This window comes from Brachypodium distachyon, chromosome 3, assembly GCF_000005505.3.
Source record: "Brachypodium distachyon strain Bd21 chromosome 3, Brachypodium_distachyon_v3.0, whole genome shotgun sequence".
NCBI lineage: Eukaryota > Viridiplantae > Streptophyta > Magnoliopsida > Poales > Poaceae > Brachypodium > Brachypodium distachyon.
Window position 1 is genome coordinate 20,477,254 of NC_016133.3, and position 26,166 is coordinate 20,503,419.

Genomic DNA, 26,166 nt, shown 5'->3' on the forward strand with positions numbered 1-26,166 from the left:
TATATGGCACGCTGACATGGCAGGATCCGGTGAGATGTCTTTCTGCTCACGTTCATTTTGCCGCCTATTTTGGGAATTTTGGTCACAAAGGGTAGCAAAATGATCGTAAGCAAACAAATAAAAAAAAAGTCCCTGTTGGAGTCTCTTCTGTGTTATGCCAACATATCATGTGTGTAATCTGCTAAACTTATTCAATTGGTCTAGCGGTGCATCAACCCATTATAGCAAATTCGCGTTTTGTAAGTTGGTGGACCAAAACGAATAAGTTCATGCATCACCAAGGCAATTTGCTTTGTTTTTCACGGGGCAGTGCTACAATGGGTTGTCGGATCGATCGTAACAACTTTAGCCTGTCCGACTCTTTTTTCCTATCTTCTTCTATATGGAACCATTTGCAAAGTTAACTTTGGGAAAAAAACATGATAACATGACCTGTTAGCGCAAACACCGGTATTTCGCTAGGAATGGTATACCGATACAATTCCCATTCAATTTATATAGGCTCACTGTAAATAGACAAAAGAACAAAACACAGCCGCAAAAAGAAAAGAAGAACCAGGCTCAGTGTACCCAGTTTGGTTCTTCTGCAACAAGTGAGTGAGCAGGAGGACCACGGATGACCACTCGTAAAAGGAGCAACTAACTCAAGTATTTTCTCCCGCCAACAAAAGATGTATTAAGTTTGTCAAAATTTGAATATATTTAGACATGACTTAATGTATAGATGCATTCAAATTTGATCAAAGTTGAGACATCATTTGTTGAACGGAGGGAGTAGTCTACTTCTACAGGATCCGGATACAAAGTTTCGGCATCAGTCCATCAAGCATCTCATTTATTACGAACTGAGCTTATCTTAGGTGGTCTGGTTCCTGGTGGTGGAATTAGCCTACCCAGGTTCAAGTCCTAAACTTGACATGGGTGTCACATTTTTCGGATTTAACCGTCACTATTCTTCAGTGGTAGGTGACGTACCCGTCAACAGCGAGGCGTCAGCGGTGACTTCATCAATCTCTCAAGATCTGCGAGTTCAGTCTTTCGTAGATGTTCATAGGGATAGGATGTGTGTGCGTTCATAGGAGCGAGTGCAGACGCGTTGTGAGCGGCTGCGGTTGTACCGTCTTTCTAAAAAAAAGCATCTCATTTATTGTTTCCAAGAAATAAACACCAAAAAAAAAATCATGAGAAGCAAACAAGCACGTACGATCTTCTGGTACGATTTTATTACGACTGACATACAGTAGCATTCTCGTGGGAAATGCGTGGCCTCCTTTTTTCCTTTTCCTTTTCCTTTCCCTGTCCTGTCCTGTGACTCCTGTCCCGCTGCTGCTGGTAGAGTCAAGCTTAGCCATGGCGGCGACAACACTGCCGCTCCGGCTCCGCTCCCTGCTGCTGCTGCTGTGCCAGCTCCTCCTCCTCCTCCATCCCTTCTTCTCCGGCGCGACGCCGTGGATCACCACGAAATCCGTGTCGCGCCTCCCGGGGTTCAGCGGCGGCGACCTCCCCTTCTCACTCGAGACAGGGTACGTGGGGCTGGACGACGGCGTGCGGCTCTTCTACTACTTCATCCAGTCGGAGCGCAGCCCGGAGGAGGACCCCGTCCTGCTCTGGCTCACCGGCGGGCCCGGCTGCTCCGCCCTCTCCGGCCTCGTCTACGAGATCGGCCCTCTCGCCTTCGACTTCGATGGCTACACGGGAGGCCTGCCTACTCTGCTCTACAAGCCAGCTGCTTGGACCAAGGTTCATTCATTTGCTCCTTTTGATTTGTTCCTAATCAAACACCATTAACTTTTCTACTACGGAGTAGTAGTTAATTAATGTGCTGGTCAGATACTAGTACTCCAGTATTTTGTACCCAACTGTCTGGCTAAATGCTGATGGTACTGTAGGTTAGCAATATCATCTTTGTGGATTCTCCGGCAGGGACCGGCTTCTCCTACGACAGCACACACAACAGAACCATACCCAGCGACACCATAGTTATTCGCCAGCTGCACATCTTCCTACAGACGGTTTGTTAATCAAACTCTTCTTTCTGTATGTGCTTTTCTACAAAAGAAGTACAAATTAATTAATCATCAGCACGACTTTCCATTTCCTTCTGTTTCTCTGTAGTGGTTTGATGAACACCCGCAGTTCTTGCCCAACCCGCTCTACATTGCCGGTGATTCTTACAGTGGCCTAATCATACCTTCTCTTGCCATGAAAATTGCTAAAGGTGAATATATCAACATTCTCATTCATTCTAAAGTTCATCAAGAATATATCAGACTTCCTTGACACTCCTACCTATCAACAAGGCTTATTTGTCTTATCAAGAAGAGGTAAATGCACAGCTAGTCTATTAACTTGGCGCGTATGTGCAAATTAGTCACCGTACTTGCAAACGGCTAAATTCGGGTGTTGCAACTTGGCGCGTATGAGCGCGCGAGGTCAAAAATACGAATTTGATGGAGAACTCGCCGCCCTTGTCGCAGCTCACGGGCGCAGCTCAGGGAGGAGGTGCAGGCGCAGCAGCCACACCGCCACGTCGTTGCCTTTCGTCATGGGCCTCGGCGGTTGCCGGCTCGCCGCGGATGAACTCCCAGTCGGAGATGGACTGGATGTGGCGGTCATGGATCTGAACCACCTGCGGGTTGAGCGCCACCTCATCTTCAAACCGGAACACATACCAGGGTCAGCCACAGCCTTCACCCACACGTGCAGCTCCCATCTCCCCGCTCACCGTATCGTCCAGCCATGGGGAAGCAGCACGGGCTTCCCTGACCACCCTAGCCAGCTCGACGCCCACCCTGACCATCCGAACCAGCCCACATACACGCATAGCCATGGGATTTCGAGGTGACGCTCGAATTGGGGAATTAGGGATTCGGCCAAGGAAGAAGGAGCCTTCTTTGCAATTTACCCCCCATAGAATAACTACTGCCAAAATGCCCTTGCTCGGCCCGCCTAGCCACGTTGGCGTAGAAACATACGAATTCGTATTTTTGACCTCGCGTGCTCATACGTGCCAAGTTGCAACACTCGAATTTAGCCGTTTGCAAGTACGGTGACTAATTGCACATACGCGCCAAGTTAATAGACTAGCGGTGCATTTACCTCTATCAAGAATATACAAGTTAGTTGACATCAACTTATTTCTTGCGAGTACAGACTACGTTGTTTTAAATACTTGTTGCTTTCATTTTTAGGAATAGAATCTGGTGATGAGCGACTTGTTAATCTCAAGGTATTCCATAATTACTGCCATGACTATTCTTGTGACATATTTTTCAATTCGCTTCATCCTTATGTTATTGTAATTATCTTTTATTCTCCTTTTGAGTTTTTTTTTGCATCTTTTTGTAGCGCATAGTCAACAAACACGAGCTCATCAAATTTTAGTTTAATAACACAACTAATTGGACAAAACACAATTTAGAATTACACTTGAATAGTTAGGTTAAAAAATGTGTTCGAATTGCATCTATGTAAGTAATTACATTGCTTTAACTTCAAGGGATAAGTTCATAAAGCTGTTAGCATACCTGTTTTGATGAAATTGACCCTATTTATTTTCCGTGGTCATTTTCTGATATGTCTAGACTCTGATATATCTTTGTAAAGGAAAACTGGAAACCTACAAGTTTACTAATATATGTGTACCTTAACATCATTATATATTAACTGTGATCTAATTTTTCCAGGGTACCATTGCCGGCAATGCATTTACTGATATAAAATTAGACTTCAATGCTCGACTTCCATTTCTTCACGGGATGGGAATTATACCTGATGAACTCTATGAGGTGACATAATTAACACATACTAGTACCTTCTGGGATTTTTTTTAAAGCTGACTACCTTTTAAGATTAAATCATGCTGTCTCTGAAATGAAACTAAAAGCACAAAAATAGAACACTGGAAGTTGATGTGTGCTTGCTTAGTTGTCTAGCTAACCTGTCAAAAATAAATGTAGAGCTTCTCAACCAGTGTATCCATTTCTAATCTTTCTTGGCCTGGCCCCAAATGAACTATTTTATTACTTTCATGAAAATGGAATTAGGAGCGACAAATTCCTTACTTCAAAACAATTAACCTTATTGGCCAAAAAGCCTTTTTGTTTGGGTTTCATATCTAGCCTACCCCAACTTGCTTGGGACAAAAGGCTTAGTTGTTGTTGTTGTTGTTGGCCAAAAAGCAAGTATTGATTTGAATATTGAATTTGGTCAAGGTGCTTACTTATTTGGAATAGCATTAAACAGGCCATCTAGTTTATCTATAGTTCTATACACTGATTAATTAGTTTGCAGCACCAAAATATATGATTAGCTTGTGGCATCCACCTTACAGGCTGCTCGGGAAAACTGTAGAGGAGAATACCGCAGTCCATCAAATGCCCCCTGTGCCAATTCCCTCCAAGCCGTCACGGACGTAAGTGATCAAGCATGAACGTATTCATAAAGCCCATAAGAACACACAGGTGACTTATGAGTAGTTTTGGTGTGGCGTGTATGCAGTGCATAAAGGATGTAAATGATGTGCACGTCTTGGAGCCACGATGTCCGGAGTATCTTGATCTCACCATTTTTCACAAGCAGCTGAAGACATTGCAAGATCATGGAAGGAAGAGGCTGATGCTAGAGTCAGCAGTTTCATCTGTGTGCAGGGTACATTAAGATCTCGCATATAAGTTTTTCTTCTAGATTTTCATTGTCATTCCTTGTTTTCTCTTTTGGGTCACATACTTAATGATGTATTGCTTAATTTATATACCTTTATAGTTGTATTGAGTTAACTGTATCATAGCTTTGCTTGGTTGATGTAGAATGCCACCTACTTCCTGTCTGAATTATGGACAAACGACAAAGCTGTAAGGGAGAGTTTGGGCATTCAAAAGGTAAGGTAGGACTAGCTAGGGGTTTAGACTTAATAAAAAGAATTTCCTATTATTTAAGAGTGGGATAATTCTCTATAAGACAAAGGGCTTATTTCATACACTGCAGGGAACGGTTCCGTCGTGGCAAAGATGTGATTTCCACATACCTTACATAATGGAAATCTCCAGTACCGTGTATGATCATTTAAGCTTGATCATGAAAGGATACCGGTCGATGATATACAGGTAAGGCTTAAGTGACTTCTCCTTTTTCCTCTCACTCAGTGATGGAAAATATTTAATCGACGAGTCAACCACTTAACTAGTTAGTGTTTCTTGTGACACTGCAGCGGCGACCATGATAGTAAAGTATCTTTTGTTGGCACCCAAGCATGGATCAGACATCTTAACCTCTCTGTCACAGATGTTTGGCGACCTTGGCACTTGGACAGCCAAGTTGTAGGGTAATGACTGACTCACTACTTAATTTTATTGTGCTATATTTTTTTCCACTTAAAAGTATATATGTTTTACTAACTCCAGTGAAAAACAAGTGTGAATAAATTATTTAATTTAACTTTGATCAATATTATGGCTGTAAACATCTAAAGCGGCAATTAATGAAGTTTGAATATCATCGTAACAATTTTTACACAAAGATTATACTTCGATACATTTATAAACCTAGCAAGATTATGTATTATGAAAATACCTTCAAGAAGAATTTATGCATATGATTGTCAACTACCTAAGCTAAATACTTCGAAATATATTTGTAGCAGAAGTTTTGATAATTGACTTACCTATGTCTAAAGGAATGCATACACATCAAGGTAACTTTAGAGAGACCGTTCAATGTCTAAAACAACATTTATTTGTGACATAAGGGAGTATTGTGTTCAGAGTTCAGTAGTGAAAATTAAATATACATGTAGTTCATTATATGTACAATAAGCAACAATTATATATTCTATATAAATTGATGCCTAATCAATTGCTTTAATTTCATTCTCTCTTTTCGTGACCTCAGATTTCATTTCATCCTCTTTATTTGCCTAGATTCACGAGAACTTACTCCGATAACTTGACATATGCAACTGTAAAGGTACGTGTATTTGATGCATTGCATGCATTGATCATTGCTTTCAGTCTTCCAATTCGATTTAAATTAATTTGCCAAAGCTAGCTTTGCATGAACATTGAATACCATTCAGAAGATTAATGAATTTATCATTGATTGATTTACCTACCTACACATGTAGGGTGCTGGTCACACGGCTCCGGAGTACATGCCCAGGGAGTGTCTTGCTATGATCGATAGGTGGCTTTCAGGCCAGCCTCTTTGATCGATGGATGTTAATATGTTGTTGTACTGCATACGGAGGTTCATATGATCATATCTCTATTTTGTACGTACTACGAAGGAGAATGGCACTAGTTGTCATCTCTAGACAAGGAGAATTTGGCAAAGTAGCACGTGAGACATTAGGAGTACTTTCAGCAACAACAGCTGGAGAAAAAACTTATACAGAGGAGTTCCTTATCAGCTCTGGTAGTAGATGGAACCAAAGGAATTCTGTCTTCCTTGCTCTTCCCCATGTCAAGTAATAATTGCAGCAAAGAAAGAGAGGATAAGTGGTCTTATGAATAAAGCTATGCTTTCTGGCAACGGTGCCTGAAGATTGTTTCGATACCCACAGGTGTAGAGAATCGAGACAATCTTCGATAGGGAGTATTTTACCCAAATTTGTATTTGACACGATGGGAGCCAATGAATACTGATACGATCATAAATTATTGACTCAAATTTGCCCAAATATGGATGTGTATCTATTCGTAAAAAGCATCTAGATACATGTAATATTTCGACAACAATTTAGGATCGGAGAGAGTAGTCGAGACATCAGTTGCAACCACATGCCTGCTCAAATAAAAGAGTTTTGTGAGTGACTGCAGTTCAGGTAACATAAATGGCCTAAAACAACGCGAGCATAGCAACAATTTTCGGTGTCAACCGAAAAACTAATACAGTTGAATTGAGCTTGCAGGATTTAGAATATGTTTAGTTTGTGACAAAGCTAACCCTACCAAATATTGGCAATCTTTGGCTTACAAAAATTTTGGCCATGGATTTTTTGGCCTTCACTATGCCAAATATTTGGCCAAAATCTGTGAGAGGGATGGTGTGGCTCACAACCAAAACTTTGGATAAGAACCAAACAAGGATAAAAATAAATATATGCTATCAATTTTTTGGCTTGACTAGTTTAGGCACCACCCAAGCAGACCCTTAAAGTGTAGCATGAGGTCAAATAGTGGGACATTACATTATGTCAATCTTAATGATGACGAAATAATTAAAATCACTAGGTCTATAAATCTAACAATGGTTCTAACGGTATAAAGGCATATGTTCCATAAAGCATCGAGTCGTCAAAAGATGAAGCCAATAATCATATTGTCTCACCCATGCATGTTATCGCAGTCATAAAGAAGCTAAAAATGATTAAGATTATCCTTTTCGAGACAATCAGAGCAACGCGTTATTATTAAGAACAACAAACACATGTAAATCCTCAAATCATAGCCCTTCTCCATTGATATCTTGGTCCATCGCTTTTGGGGTTGCTGTTTGGAATTATGACACATGATACAACAAGCAGGTATGATACAAAACGCAACATAACAGAAGACCACATAAGACTAAGATCTAAAACTATATTCCTCGCGTCCTAGTGACAACTATTAAACATAGCAAAGTTATACCATCAATCCAATATGAATGTATTAAATGTATATACATGTGGTATGTTCTTGTAGAGACCGTAGTATAGTGTAAAACCCATGCCCATGCAACGCCTTGTGTATTGTCTTTTACTCTTTTTCTTTATCTAAGTTAAACTATGCCGTATAACTTTACCACTCTGATGGCATGCCACGTCGGCTTGATCTGCGGGTCCCACACGGTAGATTTGTGGAAAAATATGTGGAAAAATTGAAAGGGATAAAAATGTGACATGTTTTACTAAATATGATAAGATCGATAAAATTACATTAAATAAGGTAATTTGGGTCACAAATCAAAAGTATACCGTGAGAAATAGAATTATTCTTCAATTTTTTCTAAGAAAAAACAAGGTTATCTTTAATTTTTTGGCAAGATTGGGTGGATTTTTCTGCAAGAATCGTCCCCATGATTTTGCCGTAGGCAGACTTTGGTACCGGGCAGAGCACGCGTGGCGTGGGCGGCGTGGTGTTCATGTCCGGACGGCGGCGTGGTAATGTTTACGTCCGCGTACTGTGGGCAAACGCCGTAGGCCCACGGGTCAGTGACAGTGCCAGCGGGACCCGTCGAGATCTCAGGCGCTGACGTGTTCCCGGTCAGTCGGGCCTACCTGTCAGTAGCCATTTGACCTCGGCTAGGGGTCCCGTTCCACTTCGACTTAACCCCTCCCGTTTCGGTTCTCCCTCCCTCTCTTCCCCCCAACCCGTACTCGCATCGCGCCGCCGCCGCCGGGCCACCGCAGCGATGGGCGACTACGGCAACGCGATGATGCGGGGCAACCCGGACGGCGGCGTGCAGGGCCGCCCCAAGGGGGTGGCCCGCGCCAACGTCCAGCAGCTCAAGCTCGTAAGCCCTCCCTCTCCTAAACCCTAACCCTATGTCTCCCCTCCGTCTGCATCCCCGTTCACTATGTTTCGTATCGATCTGAGATCTCTTTGGTGTTTTGGTGGAAAAGATGGGACAGGGCCACCCGACGGGGCTCACGCCGAACCTGCTCAAGCTGTTCGAGGCTCGGCCGCCGCTGGAGCACAAGCCGCCCGTCGAGAAGCGCAAGCTGCCGGCCTACACAGGTAATTGATTCATCGGGGATTTTATTTATCTGTGATTGGATTGTTGAATGCTGAGAGCGTTATTGCTGCTGTTTTTTTGGTGGCAGGGATGGCGCAATTTGTGTCGCGGTTTGCAGAGCCTGGGGATCAGGAGTACGCCCCTCCTGTCCCCACTTGCGAGACTAGGGTATGTTTTTTTTCTTCTCTTCAGAACTGCAACTGCTGTTAGTTGGTGGCATGGTGGTGGCAGTTTTTCTCTTCAAATTCGTGTATTGCAAGCGTACTTATTTCCTTCTGTGCGGTTGATAGCTATAGTCATGTAGCATAAACACTGATAATAAGTATTTCTAATTGGGATTGAAAGGGGATTTGTAGTTGAACTGAAATTGCGTGGTGAGAAAAAAATGGAAAGGTAGTAAAAGGGGAATGTTACTTATAAAATTTGATGGTATAAACTTGTTCAGTTGAAAGTAGAGCTAGAACCGATTTGTCCAGTTAGCCAAAATTTACTGGAAAAGCTTGCACGGTTTGCTCTAGAAATGTTGCATCTGACCACCTTTTCCACTATTGAGATAGCGTTGTGAAACTTCTTTGAGAATGTCTCATTCATCTTGTTAATAAGATATCAAATGCAACCTGTATTGTCAACATTACAAGTATTACTGTATTTTGGAGCCTATTGTCATGTCGTTTGCTGTTTATTCTCCTATTTGCTTATTGTATTTTATGCTTATAGGCTGAAAAGAAGGATAGAATCCAGAAATTTAAGCTTGAGCAGGGTGCAGCTAAGGTTGCTGAAGATCTTCTGAAGTGTAAGTTCTTTTTTTAGCCATGTTGCCCTTTGTTTCAGATGATAGATGGTTCAACATCACTATTTGTTTTTTCTAATGCAGATGACCCACAGAGTGACCCCAATACCACTGGAGATCCATACAAAACGCTATTTGTTGCAAGACTTGTAAGTACTTTTTTTCTGATTTCTTTGAAACCAGCGTATGTGATTAATTCTTTTCGCAACTTAATGTTCACTGACAACACCAAACTGTGCAGAATTATGAGACGTCTGAAAGTAGGGTTAAGCGGGAGTTCGAAGCTTATGGGCCTATTAAAAGGGTAAGTACATGTGGTAAATCCCAGTACAGGTGGAGTTATTCCTCTTTGGTAAGGTGTTCAATTACACTGACCAGCAAACTGTTATGGATTAAAGCTAAAAAAACAGTGGGTTCACTACCATTGTACATATCATCCTTGTAGAATCTGTATGAAAGATTCTATTTTGGACATAAGGTGTTGTATCTTTTGTCCTGTTGCTCTCACCACACAGAACTAGAAGATTTTGACGTCAATTCTCTTTGGTTTGAAAGTTGCTTGGATCCTTGGAGTGTTTGTTCTTTTTGAGAAAAAAAATGAGCTTTGTTCTTTTTTGCAAAAAATAGTGTTCATAGAAGCAGAAAATCTAGTTTTTGAGCTGACGATGCATATCCTCTGTTTCTATGTGGATGCATACATTTTATGCTCTTCACCCAGAAACTATTGTCGTATTGTGCTAAACAAAGAAAATCTTAACTAGGTTGTCTAGGAAAAATATTTAATCATCCACACATAGCCACAGCATTTGTCAACATGCCAGAAAAATTGAAATCCAATTTTGACCAACAGCTTAGGATACAAAGAAGTCGTGACGCTAATATTAATTGGGTACTTACACTCAGGACTGGAATTTTCAGTATAAACAGTCGGATCCACCTTTCTTGTTCCTAAAAGCATGACTTTAATATAAGATTTTGTAGCATGGTAGATGCAAGTTGTGTCTATGTCTTAACTAATCAGATTTTTTATAAGGCTCTTACGGTTGTTCCAGGGTTGGAATGAACCAGGGGCACCACAAGCCTGGGTGCACAGAATGTGCCCTCATATAGATGTCAATGTGTTTTGGTAGGCTCTGATACAATCTTTTGTTGTAAGCCATCTTTAAACATGTAGGGGATTACAGTTATGCCTATGAACTTGATACACCTAATGCCGCACAGATAAATATATGAAGTCCAGGCAGAAATATGTACCTCCTGCTAAATTAAGTAGTCATTTGCATTGAATCTTGGGTAAGCCAGTTCAATCTGTGATCATTGGCTCAACAATTTGAAGAATAAAAGGTCTGCAGAATAAATATGCACGGGCAGGTATTTGGCTTTACACCTGATGTTCTTTTTCTTAGCAACAATCATTCTCTTGTTGAGAAAATACCTCGAGGGACCGAGCAAACCATTTTCTTTGGCCGCATAATATAGTGCTGTTTCCGTGATTTGTTTCCCCATCCCACAAACTTGCATTGCGTGCATTGATTAACTGAAGCAAACAAGGCTGAAGACTGCTGACAACGGTACAAGTAAGCTAGATCACTTTGTGTTTTAGAAGCAGCTTATCTGCAGATATGGGATTTCTACACTCTAGACTTAATGGTGAGTATACTGTTGTGTTTATGGTTACTTTCCATGAGCTTTTAAAGCTAGTTTTGCTGCCATGTTTGGTTTGTCATGGAGGAAAAACATCAAACTATGGTGCTAATGGCATCTGTCACTACTCCTAGTGTTGAAGATCGTTCCGATTCCTGTGTGTAAGGAATGAGCATAACTCACTTGCTATTTATCACCTTAATTCATTAACTGTTGCTATTTTCTTGTCTTGGCTTGGTCATGAGGTTGAACAAATTATACACGATGGAGAGGGAAGCTTGGTATAGTATTTAGTCCTCCGTCTTATATTGTTTCTATCTAGTTAGCAAATTCCCTGGTAAGGGGATATAATTGTATTTTCCAACATAAGGCAGTCAGCCAGACTGCTTTTCTCCAACTGTGTTGATCTGTGCTGGATTTCACTCCTCATAATGGAAGCTCTACATATGCAAGGTTAGCACGGCTGTTTTAGGCTTTATGCCTGTCTGTCGTGCAACATATAACATGCCAATTAAACCTTTGTAACAACTCATAAGTATAATTCTATCTTACTAAGTGCAGTGCAACTTTCTTTTCTAGAAAACCCTTAATTACTATCTTTGAGCTTTGCAGGTACGGCTTGTAACTGACAAGGAAACAAATAAACCTAGGGGATATGCATTCATAGAGTATATGCATACTCGGGATATGAAAAGTAAGTTTCAATTAGGTGTTCTAGCCTCTAGGCTAGTTGGACACACATGCTGCATGTCTTGCATTTCTCTGCTAATTTGTTTTGTCACCAGATGCTTACAAGCAAGCAGATGGGAGAAAAGTAGACAACAAGAGGGTACTAGTTGATGTGGAACGTGGTAGAACTGTTCCAAATTGGCGTCCCAGGAGATTAGGTGGTGGACTTGGATCAAGCAGAATTAGTGGTCAAAATGCTGACCAGAAGCCCTCTGCTAGGTATATGTATTTACGTATTTATCATTTGATGCCTTAAAGAAGCTAATGCTTTTTTCTTAGAATGATTTGGCAAGTGAGATGGACACTTGAGTTTAGTTGGTCACAGATGTTTTGTTTCTTGAATATTTTTGTTTCTTTTTCTTGTCTTCCTATCTGCTGTGCTTTTCTGTAGTATTTATCAAAAGGCAATTTCACAAGATTTTTTACATTGAACTTTGATATTGCTTACATATATTAACTTCCGTGGTTGCAAGTTTCAAGAGTGTAGTGAAGTTGTGTTTTTGGGAGTTGTTTCTTACTACTGTTGTTCCTCTATGTTCGAGCATCTAGTTGTCTAATATTTACATGTTTCTGATTACCAGGGAACAACCAAGTGCTGGGCGCCCCAGATCAGAGGAGCCTAAGAGGGATGATCGTCGTGTAGATCGGTAAGCCTCATCAAATTAATGGGTGTGTCTTACATTAACACATCTTCCCTTGGTGCTTGTATTATGCTTATGTCTCACTCAACTTTCGTTGCAGGGATCGGGAGAAGTCTCGTGAAAGGGTACGCGAAAGAGATCGAGATGAGAAACCCCGTGAGCGCTCCCATGACCGGACTCGTGAACGTGATCCAAGAGAAGAGAGGCACCACCATAGAGATCGGGACAGGACTCGGGACAGGGACCGAGGAAGGGATCGGGAAAAGGACCATGGGCGTGACCGTGATCGTCGTGATAGAGATAGAGACAGGGATCGTGGTCGGGATCATGATAGAGAAAAGGACCGTGGCCGCTCTCATGACCGCCACCGTGAGAGAGGCAGGGACCGTGAGAGAGATCATGAGCGTCCAAGTCATGAACGTGAACGCAGTCACTTGCATGAGAGGGATGCTGATTATGCCAATGGTGAGCCAAAACATGATAGAAAGTTGTCTGATTATGGCCAAGATTATGGCTACAATCAGCATGAGCAACACAGAAGTCACGAGGCATATACTTATGGTCAAGATGGACGTGGGCATGAAACAGAGCGCTCAAAGCGACATGAGCATGAGTACTATCAGGCACAACCCAACACAGAACCTGAAGGCCCAGAGGAAGGCGAGGCATATGAGGAAGGAGACTACCAGTATCATCAAGCAGCAGAAGAGACATGACTGAAATTTGATCACTGCAGTAAGTTTTTAAACCTTAATGACTTATTTGTACTGTATTTTTTTCTCTTCCAGTGATAACAATAATGATTTACCGCATGTACAGACGCTTAGTTGTTCTTGTGGGTGGGCTTCGATATTGGCTAAGGAACCAGAAAGCATGTTTCCTTGGCTTGTGCTTCAGCTGTGCTTCTCCAAGCTGGATATCTGATGCCTCTGGCTGTCTTTTGAACATGTTATGAGTATACTGGTTGTCGGAAGTTGTACTCCATTTCAGTTTTTGTATGACAAATGATGCCTATTGTTGTGGGTTTTGGTTTATCACTGCAAGTACTCCACCCGTGAATTTTTCTTCTTTTGAACTTAAAAGAACTATGGCGTTCTGTTGGTGTACAATTTGTTTAAGCAATCTTCTTGAGAACGGCTCCTATTTGGTCCATTTTCACTCTCCTGTAATCTTTACTTTTGAATTAATTCATTCATTCATCTGTGGTGTGTACACCATTCTGGTCGTTGTCCTATCATGCATTCATAGTAGGTAAAAACTGGTCAGTTGCGTTGCAAATGGCGATTAAATCTTTTCAAATTGAATATGAGTTCAACCGATATACCCCTTTTCTAGTTTTGATGTATCGAATCATAAAATTTATTCCATACAGTTAAATTGAATTTAACAAACAGGGGGTGATTGCTCATTGCACAACGGATCATATGCTACAATCATGGTTATCCAAAACACATTTGACTCAAGGGCACTTGGGTTTGCCTTCCTGGGTTTTCATGTTGTTGTAGCACGGGCATTCTTCCTTGTTGCCGACGGTGCCGGATGGAACACACAGGCACTTCTGGCAGCAGTAGTTGCAGAAGAAGAGGCACGGCTTCTTGTGTGATGTTGTCGAGCACCGGAACTCGCATTTCGATGGGCATTCTGCTCAAGCAAACGTATCAAGGTTTAAAAAAAACTTCGAATAGGATTTTATATTACTATTACGAAATTTGTTACTACCTTGTAGAGGGACAGAACCTTCTGTGCCAGCCTGCAATCAAAATTCAGACCCCAACTCAGAATTTTGATATTACAAGAAGACAATATAATAAGCAGCATGATGAAAATAGTACCAGGAACTTACGGGTCGGTATGATACTACATTCGTGCTCCCGGAGACCTCAGGCTGAAAAAGATGGGCATGGCTACATGGTTAATGCATGCATGTTTGCATCGAGCAAGAAACTGATTTTTGTTTTTTGAAGGAAGACAAAAAGCAATGTGGAGAGAGAGAGAGTACCACGAATACTAATAAGATCAAGAAAGAAATGGAGAGAGAGCATGCAAGACGAGCCATTCTTCTTCTTGGTTGCAGCTTGGGTAAAACGCTTGGTCACCAAAGCCATATATAGTAAATTTTACCTCAAAAAATATATATATATACTCCCTCCGATCCATAATAACTACTAAATCTCAGACACTTATTATGGATCGGAGTATGTAAATGTCATATATTTAGTAGCATTAAATGCCCATACATTTGTGATAATAGCTGTTAAATACAAAACCTACAGCTGGCATCCAAATATAATTGATAATCCAAATCAAATTCAATTTTCTGCAAAATCCTTAGCGGCTACGCCTCTGTTAACTACTGGATGGTTATCCAAACTGAATATTTTTAAGTCTAGTCCAGATCTAATACAGCGGGTTCATTTCTTATTATTACTATAATAATTGAATATTTGGTGTGTGATTAAACCATTTAACGGATGGGCCACCACGATCAAATTTAGTAAAGCGCCATATACAAGGAAATATAACTTTCAGATCGCAAAGGATCACTGGTCCAAAATTTCGAATTCTGGTCCGCATGCAAATACTAGTAAGTCAATCCAAATCATAGAAAAGAGCATTTATACCAAAATTAATCTGATTCACTCCAAATCACCCATCACGTGTATTTAGCGTGTAACTAGGCTCGCTAATAGATCATGGTTCACAATTTCATGAAATTATATATCTGTACTTGAGCGATAAAATTTCATTTCAAAGATAGTTTCCTCACAATACCCTTTCATTGGTTGGGGGCCCTAAAATTTTGAACTTGTGAGGAGAAAAGGCATGGGAAACGGTTCATATCTATAGACCAATTTAATCTATAGCATGTTTTGGACTTTCTCAACATCATTAACATGATAGTACAGGTGACAACTATTAAGGAGTAAACACTCCAACAATGTCAAAAAATAAAATAAGCAAGTCTAAAGCATGGCTACACAATAAATACTTATTTTCCAAAGGGTGACAATGAACAAGATAATGGCATCCTATTTGAACAATGGGTACAAATATCCAAATATTATAAGTTAAAATAAAAAATTTAGCTAGATGCGTCTGATTAACTATATATGAAAAATACTATATGATGAACTATGCAACTAGGTCAAATATGCCATGGAAAGACAATATATGATGCATATGCTAGAACTTTACAATGCAACTTGTGTTCATGAAAAATAGATCAAGATAATTTATAGTCTAGTTGAATTTTACCTAGGCTCAAAATAAATTGCTCGAAGAACCTAGGTTTTATGTGCAATGAGATCAAGATCAAATGTAACACCATAAAATATTGAATAGATGAACTTTTAGATATATTTTTAATGGATAATAGGGTTCTAAGGGCATCTTCAACAATGGATACTACACGGGTACCAAGAAGGTATTAGCCAATGTGGAGAAGAGATGAATATCACAAGTAAGTAGTGTTTACTTAAACAAGTAACTGCTACTACACGGGTACCAAGAAAAAAAAGAAAATGGCATGTGAGTCCATCAAGAAAGAGAAAGAGATATGAAAAGAGAAAACATATTCAAAAGAGAAGAGGAGGAAATTAGTATCAACCATCATTGGAGATGCCCTAAAGAAAGACAGCCACATTAATTAAATAATCTCAAAACTATGAGGTGGCTGAAATATGTGATGTCTTCATGTTGGCCACTCTGCATCATATATCATCATGTGGGTATCAAAGATTTGTAGAAGGCATCACGAACATGATCATCTTCATGCATACTTCTAATCTTGTAGTTCCTGATTGTGCCAGCATCTTCAAGTCATTTGCAAGCCAGAGACTTGATCATCATCTTGAATTTATAGTTGGACCTTCGGTTTGAGAGAAGTGTACTTAGCTTGAGGAAGGGCGGGTATGGTACATCACTGGTGGCCATGTCCTCATCAGCATGAACACAAAGATGCCAGAGGGAGAGCATCTCTAAAAGTCAATGACCCTACAAAACAAGCATCAATGATGTGATCAATTCTATCTCGTTTCTTGCTTTGCTCCTGCCATTCTCTTGTTGTAGATGTGATCAAAGCCTGCCATATAGTGAAAAATGTAAAGCCTTGCATTTTATTTTGTTTAAGATCTTTGCGTGGAATCACTGTCGTGGGGTGCTAACTGAATATAACTTAATTAAACGTAGGTGGAATGGGTGTAAAAAGTGTTGTTTTTGTGACCAGGACGAGATAATGCAACATTTGTTTATTTATTGTCCTACGACGCACATAATGTGCTAAGTTATTTTTGTGACTTCCAATCTTCCAGCACCTTAGATTATTCCTAATATGTTTGGTAATTGGCTCATGCAGAGATGAACCTTAAAGTTAAATGGCTAGTTCTTGCAAGAGCATGTGCGGTTTGTTGGGGGTTATGGAACAGTTGGAATGATGTTATTTTTAACAATAATAATTTTTCAATTTTTTGCAGATCATTCATCTGATATTCCATTTGGTTCGTGCCTAACCCTATTGCATCAGGACGAGATGCAAGGTTTTATGAAATCTGGGTGCAACTAATTGGAGACGGTCGATTGAGACTTCTTTAACCGGTTTGGGTGAGTCGTATTTTCGGTCTTTTTGTTGTTACTTGCAATGATGATGATTACTCCTTTTCAAGGTGATCCCTCGTTTTTGAAGAAAAAAACGATTTCGCTTTTTAGAAAACCTCTATGCATCGTTAAAAGAGTAGTTATGTACAAGCTCTGGAGAGGGCAGACAATCCGATATTTTCTGATAGCCTAATGCATGCCTGAGTTCAATGCCTTAAGCAGTTTGTGCCTGCGCCGTCCGTTGTACATTTCCTTCCGCAACAAGATGTATTTCCTGATAGCCTCCAGTGCTCCATTATATATGAAGGCCCATATATGAATATCCTAACGTTTAGCTATTTCTTATCTTAGACATCGCTCTAAAGCCATAGATTGTGTGCAATGGTGAAATAATACTTTGCTGCCATAACATGCTTCTGGGCACTGATCCAGGTGCACATACTACAAAGTAACTAAAATAAGAGAGGTAGAAAAAATTATTTACTGCCACTATTACTAATACTTTGTCTCTCTATTTTGCAGTATTCGTTTTATTCTGTTCTCTCTATCTATTTAAAATAAATCCCATATGATTTTTGGTTACTAGTTTCACATATTAATTGTACATTCATGCTTCAGGTTGCAAAAGCTCTGGAAATGAGTTCTAGGGTTGCAGAGTGTTTGCATTGTGTGAGCCATGTCCAATGTGCTTCGATGGCGTTCATCTATCCTAGATCGCGTTTCCTCATTTACCTGTACATATGCTCTTAGCTCACGTATTATACACACAAGATAACTCTTCATGTCGAGTGTTTTCTTCAACTTTGCAGAGATTTTCTAATGGATCAGCACATTGCCACGTTGATTAGCACACGACCAGAAGAAAGAAAAAACGGCATAAATTTTTCTAAGATTGACAGTAATATGTAGATGGAAAATAGGACCAAGGGAACGCATCATTTTTGCAATTTGTAATGGCAACTAAATTTGAATACGAGGTAACTACATACATACAAATTATCTTAGTGAGCTAATAGAGTTAGCAATAGTATATCAACAGACTGTAGAGGGCCACAATTTACAGGACTTGATATCACGAGTCAACAGAAGCTCATGGACAACAAATGCAGATGACAGTGCTGTAAGATCAGTCCCCGTGGATGAGTAATTGTCCAAGTCCAGATTCAGATTCATTTGGGGAAAGCAAAACCTAGAGATAAATTGAATTAGGTCCAAACTCATTGAACAGCACATATTTGTGAAAGGAATAAACCAGAAATGGAACGCAACAGGTTTGAAACAGGTGCAGAGCGCACGTGCTTGCACCCTACCTCAATATTACGAGGATCTAAGATATGGCTTATATGCCGCTGACATGGACCGCCAAGCAAAACGAATATGGAGCATCTCACTTGGACACATAAAGATTTTTACACAGGTTCAGAAGCATTAGAGAGGTTGCTGTGCGGAAAACAACTAAACTATACCACTTTGCTCGGCGTCCTGGGGCTTGAAGGAATGATGCCAAACTTGTTGACAAGAAACTTGAAACAAGGGATCAACATCGTGTACAACACAGCCAGCACCAGCGGTGCGGCAATCACCCAGCCAAGCATCTGCAGTCAACAGTAGTAATGGCCGTGTCAGTGCTTCTGAAAGAAAGACGATTTCTGAAAGCAAGACAAAACAAAGCTCTTTTCCTATGTATGAGCTACAATTTCCGGTATAAAAAATCCAGTAAAGAAAGAATAAGCTATACTGAAGGCTGATGCTGTTTACTGACCGCACGAACGATGCTAAGTAACACTTCCTTTGAGGCATGGCCAGTGATGACCTTCTTGAACGCATCAGATGTCAATGGGAAGTGCTCACTGCCCGTCATAACTTCTCCCAAACGCAAGAAAGGAATGATCAAGCTGGGAGAAATGTAATCAGGAAATGGAAGTGCCAAATGCATGCAAAACCACATAGGTATTGTCTAGAACAACGAAAGTTAACTACTAGCTCTAAGTCAATTCAAACATGATGTATTATAAATCTACATTTCTCTGGTACATCGGCATATATCGGTGGAAATGGGATTGGATTTGCCAAAAATCGTGTCTGAAAACTTCCATGAAAACTGAATGATTACTCGAGGGGAGAGCATGTTCTGCACATGATATTATGCCTAGGTACAATTGGCCATTTAGTTCCAAAACGTGCATCTCAATATAAGTGTAAATCCAACGCAAAGCAGTCATTTCTCCAGTGGAGAATTCAACTAGTTATGAAGAGAATAGCAAAGTTCAAGACCATTATACTTGGCAACTAGCAACACAAAATGCTTTGAAGTCAGCAATGCATTTGCCAAAAAGCATATGAACAAAATGGATTTGGAAATCACCACGGGACACTACAGACAGGGGAACTCAGACTGCCAAACTCAACATGAGTAATGAGTACAAGAACCTGTCCTTTATGAGCAAAGCTGGGGATACATTAAGATATTGTAAGTAAGCAACTGGGGTGTAGTTATACAACATCGAAAGGTACCTAGTTCAGCTATGTAACGCTTAAAGAGCCTGGTACAATTTAATGCCACCGAATGATGCTACAATTCATCCCCGTTACAACTCCATTATACTGTACTCCCTCCGTTCCTAAATACTTGTCGCTGTTTTAGTGCAAGTTTGTACTAAAACAGCGACAAGTATTTAGAAACGGAGGGAGTATCATATTAGCACTTTTATAAGTTTCTAATTTTTACAATAAGCATACTGAAATCCCTGAATTACCATGGGCTCTCACCAAGCAACTCACTGCTGCCTAGCCTTCACCTATGGCCCCACAACCCATAAGAGATCATCTCTCCACGCCTGACCACAAAACGGTCCAACGTGCCATTCACACCCCACCGTGGCTGACTCAGAGCACCTGGTCATCTCCTCTCCAGCACATTGCTGAATGTGCAGGTCCTGGGGCAGCACCGCAGCCGATATGACCTGCCTCTCCATTCTCAAGAGTATGTTCCTCGAGTGCCTCTACCCGGTGGTGGTGCGGGGTGGGGTTTGTGTCAGGAGAAGAGCTAGCCATGTCTTCACAGTCTGGTTGAGCCACTGGATCTGGTCAGATCCCCAGCATGGACAAGGGAGGCCAGAAGGTTGCGCGAGGCACCAATATCAGTCAACTGAGCTGTACTCTTGTCATTTTCTCCTCACCAGATCTATGTTCATGCCTTCAACTGTTTCGATTGTCTCTGTGAAGCTGTAACTAGCAAGCTTACGGCATACTATGATTGCTCCATGCAAATCTGCATCTTCCTTCCATAGCAAGTTTTTGTCTTTTTCTATCACTTCGTGCAATGTAAGCTTTTCTTGAACTAGGATGCATTGCTTTATGGGATTAGATCATTAATTTGTCCAGGCTTCTGTACTTATGCGGTTATTATAGGTGCTGTATGGGAAGTATGACATGTACCAACATCACCTTCAAAGGAGGCACGTGGGGCAAATTGTCACAGGTGACGCAGGACACAATTTTAGTGGTAATCTGAAGTTCGGTAGTAGTATATAGCTAAACTGGGTATCATTTGGTGCTACAGAACAAATTGTTACTAAAGTAAAGGTTGATCTATTTGAAGATCTTGTGAAAGCATCAGAAATCAGGAATTTGATTTCTAAATTTCTGTGTTCATGAGTTAAGTGTGTGCTTACCTTAGCTCAAGAGGAGTGGCAGCAAAATTTACAACCATAACAGTAACAGCATTGCAGCGGCTTCCTAACACTGCTATAGCAATTCCACAAAGAATAACAGTGGTCCCTACAATTAAGAAAGGTCAAATTACATCAAGTTGCTTCGAGGAATATGGCAAGACTAACATAAATTGTTTTTACTAACTATGGGTCACCAGGAGTACACTTTACAGTACAATGTATCAATTGCAGGTTCAGTGCAGGCATGATTAAGCATCACCACATTGAAATTGTGAGAAAATATTGGCTCCAATAGTTATTTTCCATTTAGACTAATAATGTTGGAGAACAAGTACAATACATTTTACAACAGTGCTAACATGAAAACAAAACAAGAATGTGTACAATACAACTCACACTATTGCCAGCACAACAATGCCAAACAACTTTGCTAGAGAATTTTGTAAGCCAAATGTAATTTGTAAAGCATGGTGTGACAAGCCAACTGTGTTAAATCAAAGCATGGCAATGCAAAACTCTGTATTGCCAGAACACTAGCCTGACGACAAGAAGCAGCTTCAAGTTATCAGAAGCCATTAATTAGAAACTAAAATGAAGAGCCTGTAGCATGCCGCTGCCCAAGTGCAACCCTTTGTTCATCGGAATCCTATTATCCTCGACTACTACATGAGCAACAAACCCTACTATTCACTTCAACCAAGATATCTCAGCTCAGTTGGGTTAACATTAAATCAGCTGCTTGTCCATTTTCCATTATATGGAAAGAAAGAAATGGGCATGAGACCATATGCATTCCTTACCGCATATCGGGAAGATGCCCAGAGTGACACCAAGAGCGGCGGAGAATGCCAGCTGCTTCGGCTCTGCTCCCCTGCACAACATCACCAACAGAACCTCGCCATAAGCAATCGATGAAAATGATCAAACCAGCACGCAAAGGTGTAAGTAAAACCGTGTAACAACCTCTGGATTACTAGCATCATCGGATCAACAACCCTGGCGTTTAGCCACGCGAGAACCACGGCCATCTTTTCTTCTCCCTTTTGCGCCCGAGTACGTTGGTACGTACGATTACAACCACGGGCGGAGGACCCCGTAGGGCAAGGTAGGGCGGCCACGCTGGCTTGATTTTTGCCTTGGTTACGAATTGGGGAAGATTATGAAACGGGGATCTAAAGGGCGGAATCCGTTCGTGGGGTGATGGGAGGAGAAACGGTCGGGAGCGAGAGAATCGAAGGGGAGATCAACCTGCGGTGGAGGCGCTCGAGCGAGGAGGAAGACGAGCTAGGGGGCTCAGGCGCTCGGCAGCGGGATGTGTGGCGGCGCTCGCGCGAGGAGGAAGAAGATCCACGGAGCGAGGGGTCTGGGGCTCGGCAAGGAGACGGGGAGAGGGGTATAGCTTTTCTTTTATTTTGAGAGGAGGAGAAAACATCAAAGAGCAATCATGACATCAACCGTAAATAGCCAAAATAACTAAGAGTTCAGAGATCGCGTCTCTCGGAGAACTAGTCTTTGCAGACTATATCATCGTCGATTACGCAAAGTCACGTTGGCATGCTACACACATCACCTCACACAGGCATCGCCGTCAAAGACTGGACGCCGATGTAGGCGACAATTGACCCGTCTTCATTTCTCAGACCCCGTCCAAATGAATAGCTTGGCAAGTTATCGCCATCACTGTCTCTAATAATTTAGAATTAAATTAGTTAAAATTTTGCAGATTTATTTTATACAGAAACGCAGATACAAATTCTAAAATACCAAATAAATGTACATTTAACAACGATTTAATAATTTGTCTTAAAATTAATCCGAATAGCCAATAACTTATGCAAAGGTTACGGCATCTAACACGACTTTGTCTTTTTTTCATCCATGTATTTTAAACATTATGAGTAATCGTGTTATTCTCATTTACTACTTGGATCGTGGCCCTGCGGTGCCATACCTGGGTCCGGAGGAGGAGATTTCGGGCTGGTCCGGCCCAGCACCTTTAATGTCAGGCTTCACCGGGCGGCACTCGGGCCAGGCCTGTTTAACCTTAGACGGGCCGGTGCCGGGCCGTCTAAGCCTGATGGCCACTATAGCTAGCTATACCCCTTCTCATCCTCTCAAAAAAGAGAAAGGCTGTACCCCAATCTCCTTGCCGAGCCCCAGGCCCCAGCCCTCTCGCTCCGTGGATCTTCTTCCTCCTCGCGCGAGCGCCGCCACTCATCCCGCTGCCGAGCGCCCGAGCCACCTAGCTCGTCTTCCTCCTCGCTCGAGCGCCTCCACCGCAGGCTGATCTCCCCTTCGATTCTCTCGCTCCCGACCGTTTCTCCTCCCATCACCCCACGAACGGATTCCGCCCTTTAGATCCCCGTTTCATAATCTTCCCCTATTCGTAACTGAGGCAAAAATCAAGGTAGGGCTACCTTGCCCTACTGGGTCCTCCGCCCGTGCTGGAGATGTGCTGATCAGAGCGGCGGGGGAGATCCGGTTTCTGTTGCCGTTTCAGTTGGAATTGGTGGACTGCCATCTTGGATTCTGCGGCGGGCGGCGGGATGGACGACGACGGCAGCTTGGGCATGAGGAATTGGGGATTCTTTGAGCCGCCAACAAGGAACAACCTTGGTCTGCAGCTCATGTCCTCGATGCCTGCTGACCGCGACACGAAGCAACTGCTGTCTAGTAGCCCCTTCATTCACCAGCACCATCACGTCCACCCGCATGCTCCGCAGCACACCCATCACCATCCACACCCACACCCACACCTACATCCACGGGATGGATGTGGCGGTGTTTCGAGCGGAGCACCCAATGATGCTCCTTCAGTGCCCATGAACTTTGTGCACAATGAAGCGTGGATGCACCCAGCCCATCATCCTCGCGAGTCCAAGATTCTCCACGCTATCACTACAGGGCACGCTGGACATGTTGTGCATACTGTGAACCCCGATCCAACTGGGTATGGGATTATCCCTGGGACAAATGGTTTGCACACTCTGCAGATGATGCAAAAGGCAGAGCCTCAGCCACCTCCACCACCAAAAGATGAATGCATTTCCCCGCCACTTGTCGAGGAAAATGCAGGGTTTGTAACTGAGCTACCACCTCCGAAGAAGAAGCAGCAGCGCCGGCAACCCAAGTCCCCAAAGCCTAAGAAGGCCAAGAAGGCTGCTGCCCCATGCGAGGATGGGGCACCCAAACCGGTTCCACGCAGAAGGGGTCCGAAGAAGCATGTGGGAATGGTTATCAACGGGATTGATCTTGACCTCTCGAGGATACCAACACCTGTATGCACATGCACAGGTGCACAACAACAGTGCTACCGATGGGGTGCAGGTGGTTGGCAGTCTGCTTGTTGCACCACTACCATCTCAACATACCCGCTGCCAATGAGTACAAAGCGCCATGGTGCAAGGATTGCAGGCAGAAAGATGAGCCATGGTGCATTCAAGAAAGTGCTTGAGAAGCTTGCCGGTGAAGGGTACAATCTTAACAACCCTATTGACTTGAAGACCTTCTGGGCCAAACATGGCACTAACAAGTTTGTGACGATAAGGTAAAAAGACCCAAAGACATGCTAAAATTGCTGGCTTTGTAGGTTCCTCCTCTGCAGTCTGCTCCGATTTATTGTCTGTATGTACTCTAGATGACAAACTGCAGAATCCGCTGAGGTCTAGTTTGTAGCCTAGCCATATCCTTTCCCTTGGCAGTAGTTTACATGCCTCATCTGATCTCTCGGTGCTACCTGTATGGCTATCTGCATGTATCTTTGTCTTTACAAGTAGCCGTGTAATGCAACAGTCTCCTTTTTAGGTGGCTTTAAATTTAATGCATTGAATGTTTCTAATTATGTTTAAGTTCTCTATTTTGAAACTTCACACATTGTCAATGTTTTGGACGACGGAGTGTAGCTTTTAGCTCTTCAATGTTGCATACATTCACACATGCGAAGCTCATATAGCTTATATACTAGTTTTATCTGTCTTTCTTTGTACAAACTGATGTTTTGTATGCTTATGAGCAATACTGTTAGTCTGAATCTGTACTCCTCAAGCCGTGGTATTATTACGTATGCTGAAGCGGTGCGCTGATGGCTAATTTCGAGGTGATAAAAATCCTGTCAGATTTTGTCCCTCAAGTCTCTTTTTATCAAGAAATTTAGATTGATACTGAATATTGTTGCAGGATGTTTGCATTTTCTCTAAGGTATGTCTTTGGTCCCTTGGATTGGATATGTGTCCGGAACTCCAGATGATGAATGAATAATGATATTCATTTTGAGTTATGTAAAAAAGACGGTCTCTGCTAAGGAATCCGTTCGTACAAAAAGTATGGATTTTTAATTTCCTAATTTTGTCGAATCATTAGCACTTCTTTTGTAAAATAGTAATAGTAGCCAAAGTTCCAAGCTCATGCTTTGTTTAAGTTCATCCTTAATAATAATGTAAGGTCCAAACATTCTTTGTGTCTTCAATCTGAATGCGTTCTGTTTCTTTGTGGTGCTGCCAAAGTCGACCTTGAACCCTGGATGTTAATAATGAAGATACCTGTCATTCTTAATGATGCAATACATGTTTATGGTTCTTGGTTCTTATAGTCTGAATTGGGATAATCTAAATCTACTCAAGCTATAGCATTTTGGTTGTAAGGGGCGACTTCATTGCATTTGGTTTATGTGGGTTAAGCAAAAAAAATTGCCTGTTCTACAATTTCCTTGTAAGAACCGCAATGGGAAAATGTAAACCAAGCGAAACTTGATGTTTGATGCAAAATGTAATAAGCTATGAATCTATGATGACTGTATCAACTACTTTCTGAACAATTTCTCAATCTTCAAACCAGGACCACCTAGATGTTTTGGTGTTAGTTTACTTCACTGCCAGCTTTCTTTTGCCTTTTGCTTAACTGCATAAAGTTACAGGACGGCACTTGTTACTAGCGGGCAACAGAGACTTCACTTTTAGTATATTAGTAAATAATGCCAAATCTACTCTTGTTAGTCTGGAAGAACATGTACAAATGCAGTATGAGAATAGTCAGGTGTATAGTAACTACTTAGTAAGTACTATCTGCTGCATTAAATTGATACTCTTGATATTTCACAATAGATCATTTTTATCATTTTATCCAGGATGCACTCATAAGTGTAAACTGCGAAAACACTGACTGTTGTGTAGTGTTTGGATTGGAGAGCAATTTATTTATGATCTTCATCTGTCCTAGCAATTGAAATATTTGCATTGGCAAGGTTTTCACCCAGCTGCTATTTTGATTTGGGCTGTTGGATTGCTAAGTGACACTAGTTTTTCTATGAAGGGCCTCCCCAGTTTGTGGGATACTGTTAGTGCACTAAGAGCAACTCTCGTAGTTACCGAACCTGAATGATCCGAAC

The 26,166-nt window shown here is 41.6% G+C and overlaps 5 protein-coding genes across 7 annotated transcripts; 3 read left to right on the top strand and 2 right to left on the bottom strand.

The window, feature by feature from the left end:
* Window positions 1-1,258: 1,258 nt before the first annotated feature.
* Window positions 1,259-6,676, top strand: LOC100845311 (serine carboxypeptidase-like 17). Of its 2 annotated transcripts, none has more exons than XM_010236305.3 (12): window positions 1,259-1,740; window positions 1,890-2,012; window positions 2,116-2,218; window positions 3,192-3,229; window positions 3,687-3,788; window positions 4,334-4,414; window positions 4,501-4,650; window positions 4,809-4,880; window positions 4,987-5,105; window positions 5,210-5,323; window positions 5,890-5,964; window positions 6,122-6,676. In XM_010236305.3, the coding sequence occupies exons 1-11, from the start codon at window positions 1,351-1,353 to the stop codon at window positions 5,945-5,947; spliced, it is 1,350 nt and encodes a 449-aa protein (XP_010234607.1). In that variant the 5' UTR covers window positions 1,259-1,350; the 3' UTR covers window positions 5,948-5,964; window positions 6,122-6,676. The 2 variants fall into 2 exon arrangements, with proteins under 2 accessions (XP_010234607.1, XP_003573745.1); XM_003573697.4 differs by having other exon boundaries at window positions 1,262-1,740; window positions 5,919-5,964.
* Window positions 6,677-8,318: 1,642 nt separating this feature from the next.
* On the top strand, window positions 8,319-13,655 carry LOC100845610 (U1 small nuclear ribonucleoprotein 70 kDa). The gene is made up of 11 exons (XM_003573698.4): window positions 8,319-8,490; window positions 8,600-8,714; window positions 8,801-8,880; window positions 9,430-9,505; window positions 9,587-9,651; window positions 9,744-9,806; window positions 11,759-11,840; window positions 11,932-12,094; window positions 12,457-12,522; window positions 12,617-13,251; window positions 13,336-13,655. Exons 1-10 carry the CDS (start codon window positions 8,389-8,391, stop codon window positions 13,230-13,232), a joined length of 1,428 nt encoding a protein of 475 aa, XP_003573746.1. The 5' UTR covers window positions 8,319-8,388; the 3' UTR covers window positions 13,233-13,251; window positions 13,336-13,655.
* Window positions 13,560-15,755, bottom strand: LOC112272060 (gibberellin-regulated protein 12-like). Its single transcript, XM_024462648.1, has 4 exons — window positions 14,516-15,755; window positions 14,360-14,401; window positions 14,236-14,266; window positions 13,560-14,157 (listed from the first exon to the last, which is right to left on the bottom strand). Exons 1-4 carry the CDS (start codon window positions 14,570-14,572, stop codon window positions 13,976-13,978), a joined length of 312 nt encoding a protein of 103 aa, XP_024318416.1. The 5' UTR covers window positions 14,573-15,755; the 3' UTR covers window positions 13,560-13,975.
* Window positions 15,756-18,013: 2,258 nt separating this feature from the next.
* LOC100845918 lies at window positions 18,014-22,197 on the bottom strand. Of its 2 annotated transcripts, none has more exons than XR_001407285.2 (6): window positions 21,747-22,197; window positions 21,584-21,654; window positions 20,784-20,889; window positions 18,872-19,004; window positions 18,420-18,704; window positions 18,014-18,298 (listed from the first exon to the last, which is right to left on the bottom strand). XR_001407285.2 is itself a non-coding variant. In XM_003573699.4 (6 exons), the coding sequence occupies exons 1-6, from the start codon at window positions 21,809-21,811 to the stop codon at window positions 18,236-18,238; spliced, it is 567 nt and encodes a 188-aa protein (XP_003573747.1). In that variant the 5' UTR covers window positions 21,812-22,197; the 3' UTR covers window positions 18,016-18,235. The 2 variants fall into 2 exon arrangements, 1 of the variants encoding a protein (XP_003573747.1); XM_003573699.4 differs by having other exon boundaries at window positions 18,016-18,298; window positions 18,576-18,704.
* A 708-nt stretch (window positions 22,198-22,905) lies between these two features.
* Window positions 22,906-24,628, top strand: LOC100846221 (barley B recombinant-like protein A). Its single transcript, XM_003573700.4, has one exon. It carries the CDS (start codon window positions 23,330-23,332, stop codon window positions 24,332-24,334), a length of 1,005 nt encoding a protein of 334 aa, XP_003573748.1. The 5' UTR covers window positions 22,906-23,329; the 3' UTR covers window positions 24,335-24,628.
* The last annotated feature ends 1,538 nt before the right edge of the window (window positions 24,629-26,166 follow it).

Bases quoted from the DNA above. Each gene is read 5' to 3' on its own strand.
- LOC100845311 (XM_003573697.4), top strand. From the start codon at position 1,351: ATGGCGGCGACAACACTGCCGCTCCGGCTCCGCTCCCTGCTGCTGCTG. The intron at 2,219-3,191 runs GTGAATATATCA...TTTCATTTTTAG, and splicing joins TGCCATGAAAATTGCTAAAG to GAATAGAATCTGGTGATGAG. The intron at 3,230-3,686 runs GTATTCCATAAT...TAATTTTTCCAG, and splicing joins AGCGACTTGTTAATCTCAAG to GGTACCATTGCCGGCAATGC.
- LOC100845610 (XM_003573698.4), top strand. From the start codon at position 8,389: ATGGGCGACTACGGCAACGCGATGATGCGGGGCAACCCGGACGGCGGC. The intron at 8,715-8,800 runs GTAATTGATTCA...TTTTGGTGGCAG, and splicing joins CAAGCTGCCGGCCTACACAG to GGATGGCGCAATTTGTGTCG. The intron at 12,095-12,456 runs GTATATGTATTT...TCTGATTACCAG, and splicing joins GACCAGAAGCCCTCTGCTAG to GGAACAACCAAGTGCTGGGC.
- LOC112272060 (XM_024462648.1), bottom strand. From the start codon at position 14,572: ATGGCTCGTCTTGCATGCTCTCTCTCCATTTCTTTCTTGATCTTATTA. The intron at 14,267-14,359 runs GTAAGTTCCTGG...TTTTGATTGCAG, and splicing joins ATGTAGTATCATACCGACCC to GCTGGCACAGAAGGTTCTGT. The intron at 14,158-14,235 runs GTAGTAACAAAT...TTGCTTGAGCAG, and splicing joins AGGTTCTGTCCCTCTACAAG to AATGCCCATCGAAATGCGAG.
- LOC100845918 (XM_003573699.4), bottom strand. From the start codon at position 21,811: ATGGCCGTGGTTCTCGCGTGGCTAAACGCCAGGGTTGTTGATCCGATG. The intron at 18,705-18,871 runs GTCAGTAAACAG...TGTTGACTGCAG, and splicing joins TACTTAGCATCGTTCGTGCG to ATGCTTGGCTGGGTGATTGC. The intron at 18,299-18,575 runs GTATAGTTTAGT...ATTTATCTCTAG, and splicing joins CCAGGACGCCGAGCAAAGTG to GTTTTGCTTTCCCCAAATGA.
- LOC100846221 (XM_003573700.4), top strand. From the start codon at position 23,330: ATGGACGACGACGGCAGCTTGGGCATGAGGAATTGGGGATTCTTTGAG.